The sequence below is a fragment of the Verticillium alfalfae genome, genomic scaffold, assembly GCF_000150825.1.
Source record: "Verticillium alfalfae VaMs.102 supercont1.1 genomic scaffold, whole genome shotgun sequence".
NCBI lineage: Eukaryota > Fungi > Ascomycota > Sordariomycetes > Glomerellales > Plectosphaerellaceae > Verticillium > Verticillium alfalfae.
In genome coordinates, this window is record NW_003315038.1 from 2646786 (window position 1) to 2652053 (window position 5268).

The 5268-nt window shown below is 56.2% G+C and overlaps 1 protein-coding gene across 1 annotated transcript in view; it reads left to right on the forward strand.

Annotated features, from left to right (window-relative positions):
* Nucleotides 1-5268, forward strand: part of VDBG_00809 (chitin synthase) — a gene marked incomplete at both ends in the record, with an annotated part of 6605 nt that overhangs the window by 844 nt on the left and 493 nt on the right. The window contains 4 exons of the mRNA XM_003009081.1: nucleotides 84-448; nucleotides 510-893; nucleotides 991-1531; nucleotides 1592-5158. Coding sequence (XP_003009127.1) covers nucleotides 84-448; nucleotides 510-893; nucleotides 991-1531; nucleotides 1592-5158 — 4857 coding nt within the window. The remainder of the gene's footprint in view (nucleotides 1-83; nucleotides 449-509; nucleotides 894-990; nucleotides 1532-1591; nucleotides 5159-5268) is intronic.

Below are 5268 nucleotides of genomic sequence, written 5' to 3' on the forward strand. Positions count from 1 at the left end.
TCTAACAGCGTCCCATCGACCTGCTGCAACGACCCGAGCACAACGATATCAACTCAACGTCCTGTTCTACTCGCCTTCGACAGCTACGCACCCAAGCACACCACCCGTCCGCTTCAAGTCCCGCAGGCACCCTGCCATTCATGGCCATGAACCTGCCTCCCCTGGCAGGCAGCGGCGGGGCTCACACGCAACCTTCGCTGCCAGCACTCCCAGCACATCTCCAGTCCGATACGCATTTGACGGCACACCTCGCGAGCCGCTTCCACCTGTCGCTGCCGACTGCTCAGCTGTCCTCCCATGCCTTGATCTCTCTCAACACATACACCTCTTCCTCTAAGGGCCCCGACGGCGGCAAGGAGGGGAGTGCCATGGCTGGCGCCGAGGAGATGGCTGAACGCGCCTGGCTCAGGCTGGGTCACCGTTCCGAAAACCAGGCTGTTGTCTTCCTGTATGCAATGCTCTCCCTCGCTCTCCTGTAACCCGTCAATTGCTAATTCTGTTCTATATAGTGGCGAGTCGGGCTCAGGAAAGTCTACGCTTCGCTCCCACCTACTTGCTTCGCTGCTCAACAAATCCTCGACTCCTCTCTCCACCAAAGTGTCACTGGCTGCCTACGTCTTCGACACCCTGACCACAACCAAAACCGCGACGACGCCGACCGCCTCCAAGGCTGGCCTCTTCTACGAGCTCCAGTACGATACCGCCTCGACCACGAACCCTGTTCTGATCGGCGGCAAGCTTCTAGATCATCGACTGGAGAGGTCTCGGATCGCAGACGTCCCAACGGGCGAGCGAAACTTTCATGTTCTTTACTATCTCCTGGCCGGCACCAGCCCGGCTGAAAAGACTCACTTGGGCTTGGAGGATTCCAGCGTGCAGCAGAGGCGATGGAAGTATCTGGGTCATCCGACCCAGCTCAAGGTCGGCATCATGATGCCGAGGCTTCCAGGTTTTCAAGAACGCGCTCAAGAAGCTTGAGTTTCCCCGTAGCGAGATTGCCGAGATCTGCCAGATCCTCGCTAGCGTTCTTCACATCGGTCAGCTAGAGTTTGAGTCATCCGCCAACACTCAGGTCACCGGTGACGACAGCGGTGGTTTCTCCCACGAGGGTGCTACAGTCGTCACCGCAGCCAAGAACAAAGATGTCCTGGCTATCATCGCTGCCTTCCTTGGCGTCAACGCCCAAGATCTGCAGAACACACTTTCCTACAAGACGAAGATGATTCACAAGGAGCGTGTCACCGTCATGCTGGACCCGAACGGCGCTCGCTCCCACGCGAACGAGCTTGCCCGGACCATTTATTCTCTGCTGGTGACCTACATCATTGAGAGCATCAATCAACGCCTGTGCGCTGCTGACGATGCCGTGGCCAACACCGTTTCCATCATTGATTTCCCTGGCTTCGAACAGCAAGCCTCAACCAAGTCGGCCCTCGACCAGCTGCTCAACAACTCCGCTACCGAGGCCCTGTACAACCTTACTCTCCAGAATTTCTTCGACCGCAAAGCCGATATGCTGGAGAACGAAGAGGTTAGCGTTGCTGCGACCAGTTACTTCGACAACTCTGATGCTGTCCGCGGACTCTTGAAGCCTGGGAACGGTCTCCTCAGCATCCTGGATGACCAGAGTCGTCGTCACCGTACTGACATCCAGTTCCTTGAAAGCATGCGAAAGCGTTTCGAGGGGAAGAACCCTGCCATCACGGCCGGGTCGTCGACTGCCAAGCTTCCCGGCAGTAACTTCCTCACAGAAAACTCGGCCCCCATCTTCACGGTGAAGCACTTCGCTGGTGAGGTCGATTATCAGGTCAAGGGCCTGATCGAGGAGAATGGCGAGGTCATTTCGGGCGATCTGCTCAACATGATCAACTCGACAAAGAGTGAATTCGTTGCCCGCCTGTTTGGTCAGGACGCTCTCCAGACCGTCACTCACCCCAAGGAGCGTTCAACTGTCATGCAGGCGACCATTAGCTCGAAGCCCATGAGGACACCAAGTGTCATGTCGAGAAAGACGGCCCGCACGGCCCGCAACCAGCGTGTTCTGCAGCAGAAGGCTGCCGAAGAGGAGCTCGAGAAACTCAGCGAGAACAACTCGCAGGCCGGCGGAGCAGCCAAGGCCGCGGCGTCTGAGCAAGGTGCCTCTGGACAGTTCCTTGCAGCTCTCGATAACGTCACGAAGGCTGTGGCCGACCCAAGCACGAACTCATACTTTGTGTTCTGCCTGAAGCCCAATGACCGCCGCATCGCAAGCCAGTTCGACAGTAAATGCGTTAGGACGCAGGTGCAAACGTTCGGCATCGCCGAAATCAGCCAGAGGCTGCGGTCCGCCGACTTTAGTCTTTTCCTTCCATTCGGAGAGTTTTTGGGTCTCGCGGACGCCGAAACGATCCTCATGGGAAGTGAGAGAGAGAGGGTTGAAATGGTTGTCGAGGACAAGCGCTGGCCCAGCAACGAAGTCCGCATCGGCTCCACTGGCGTGTTCGTCAGTGAGCGCTGCTGGATGGAGATTGCCCACCTCTCTGAAGCCTCCTCGGCACATGGCAGGTTTGGCCTGCCATCGGACGGAGGCGACGGCCTCACACCCCACGGCGCCTCGCCCGCCGACCCGTTTGCTGCCTCAAAGGAGCGTTTGCTGTCTACAGGCAACACGCCACTCATGTACGGCGAAAAGGGCAAGAACGGCTACTTTGGTGCGAACGATGGATCTGACTCCCGCTCGGAAGCTGGTGTTTCAGCCTTCGGCGGCGGAGACATGTTCAAGAACTTTGACACTCGAGAGCAGATGGCCGAGCGTGGCAACGAGAAGAGTCTCGTGGAGGTCGAAGAATACAGGGACAGTGCCAGCCGCAAGCGCTGGCTCTTCATGGTCTATCTCCTGACTTGGTTCATTCCCGACTTCCTGATCCGCTTCATCGGCCGCATGCCTCGCAAGGACGTCCGCATGGCCTGGCGAGAGAAGCTGGCGATCAACCTGATCATTTGGCTGTCTTGTCTCCTAGCTGCCTTTTTCATCGTTGTGTTCCCCATGCTCATCTGTCCTCGTCAGCATGTCTACAGCGCTGCCGAACTCTCGGCGTACGACGGGAGCAGTGGGAGCCCTGGTGCCTACGTCTCGATCCGCGGTTACGTTTTCGACCTGGAGAAGTTCGCACCCCGTCATTATCCCCCCAACCTCGTGTCCACAGAGGATATCCTCGAGTACGCCGGCAAGGATGCTACCTCTCTTTTCCCCGTCCAAGTCAGCGCCTTGTGCCAGGGTCGTGCTGGGTCTATTGATCCCGCCGTTTTGATCGACTACAGGTCTACCAACGTGACTGGCTCGCCCACTTTGATCAGCCAGCAAGACATCAACGCCAACTTCCACGACTTCCGCTACTTTACCAACGACACGCGGAAGGATTGGTACTTCCAACAGATGGCGATGCTTAGGGCAAACTACCTCAAGGGTCGTATTGGATACTCTCCAAAATACATGAAGACTCTGGCGCGCAACTCGAGGACGATTGTCAGCATGAACGGCCGTGTGTTCGATTTGACAGAATACGTGGTTGGAGGTCGCCGGACAGTAGGAGAAGACGGCAAGGACGTCAGTGGCGTTGCTAGAGACTCTGTTGACTTCATGGAGGAGGATGTCATCAGACTTTTCCGACAACTTTCTGGTGCAGACGCTACCAGACACTGGGCCTCGCTCAACCTTAGCCAGCAAGCCAAGACCCGGATGCTGACCTGTCTCAACAATCTCTTCTACGTCGGTGATGTCGACACACGAAGCTCGGTTCGCTGCAAGTTTGCCGAATACTTGGTCCTTGCTATTTCCATCATGCTCGTCACTATTATCGCCTTCAAGTTCTTCGCCGCCCTGCAATTCGGAACCAAGAACATGCCCGAAAATCTCGACAAGTTCATCATGTGTCAAATTCCCGCCTACACTGAGGATGAAGATTCGTTGCGTCGTGCTATCGACTCAGCCGCCAGGATGCACTATGATGACAAACGCAAGCTCCTTGTCGTTATCTGCGACGGCATGATTGTTGGCCAGGGCAACGACCGGTCCACTCCTCGCATCGTACTCGACATCCTCGGCGTCTCGGAGACTGTCGACCCTGAACCCCTCAGCTTCGAGTCACTGGGTGAAGGTCTCAAGCAGCACAACATGGGCAAGGTCTACTCTGGTCTTTACGAGGTCCAGGGTCACATCGTCCCGTTCCTGGTCGTTGTCAAGGTCGGCAAGCCCTCCGAGGTGTCTCGCCCCGGCAACCGTGGCAAGCGTGACTCGCAGATGGTTATCATGCGCTTCCTCAACCGCGTCCACTACAACCTGGCCATGAGCCCCCTCGAGCTTGAAATGTATCACCAAATCCGCAACATCATTGGTGTCAACCCTACATTCTACGAGTTCATGTTCCAGATCGATGCCGACACGGTAGTCGCTCCCGATTCCGCTACACGTATGGTGTCCGCTTTCTTGGATGACACGCGCCTGATCGCTGTCTGCGGCGAGACCGCTCTCACCAATGCCAAGTCATCTTTCATCACCATGATCCAGGTTTACGAGTACTGGATCTCGCACAACCTCACCAAGGCGTTCGAGAGTCTTTTTGGCAGTGTCACGTGTCTTCCCGGTTGTTTCTCCATGTACCGCATTCGCGCCGCTGAGACGGGCAAGCCTCTGTTCGTGAGCCGCGAAATTGTCGAGGCCTACGCGACTATTCGAGTTGACACTCTTCATATGAAGAACTTGCTTCATCTGGGTGAGGATCGTTACCTCACCACACTCCTCCTCAAATTCCACAACAAGTACAAGACGAAGTACATCTTCCGCGCTCACGCCTGGACCATCGCTCCCGACTCTTGGGCTGTCTTCATGTCGCAGCGTCGTCGCTGGATCAACTCTACCGTGCACAACCTCATCGAGCTCATTCCCATGGCCCAGCTCTGCGGTTTCTGCTGCTTCTCTATGCGCTTCATCGTCTTCGTCGACTTGCTCAGCACAGTCTTGCAACCTGTGACTATGGCCTACATCGTCTACCTGATTGTCATGGTCATCCGGTCACCGGACGTCGTGCCTGTCACAGCCTTCATCTTGATCGCTGCCGTCTTCGGTCTGCAGGCTATCATCTTCATTTTGCGTCGCAAGTGGGAGATGATTGGATGGATGGTTCTGTACATCCTTGCCATCCCCGTCTTCAGTTTCGGCCTCCCTCTATACTCGTTCTGGTACATGGACGACTTCAACTGGGGTAACACTCGTGTTGTCGCTGGTGAAGA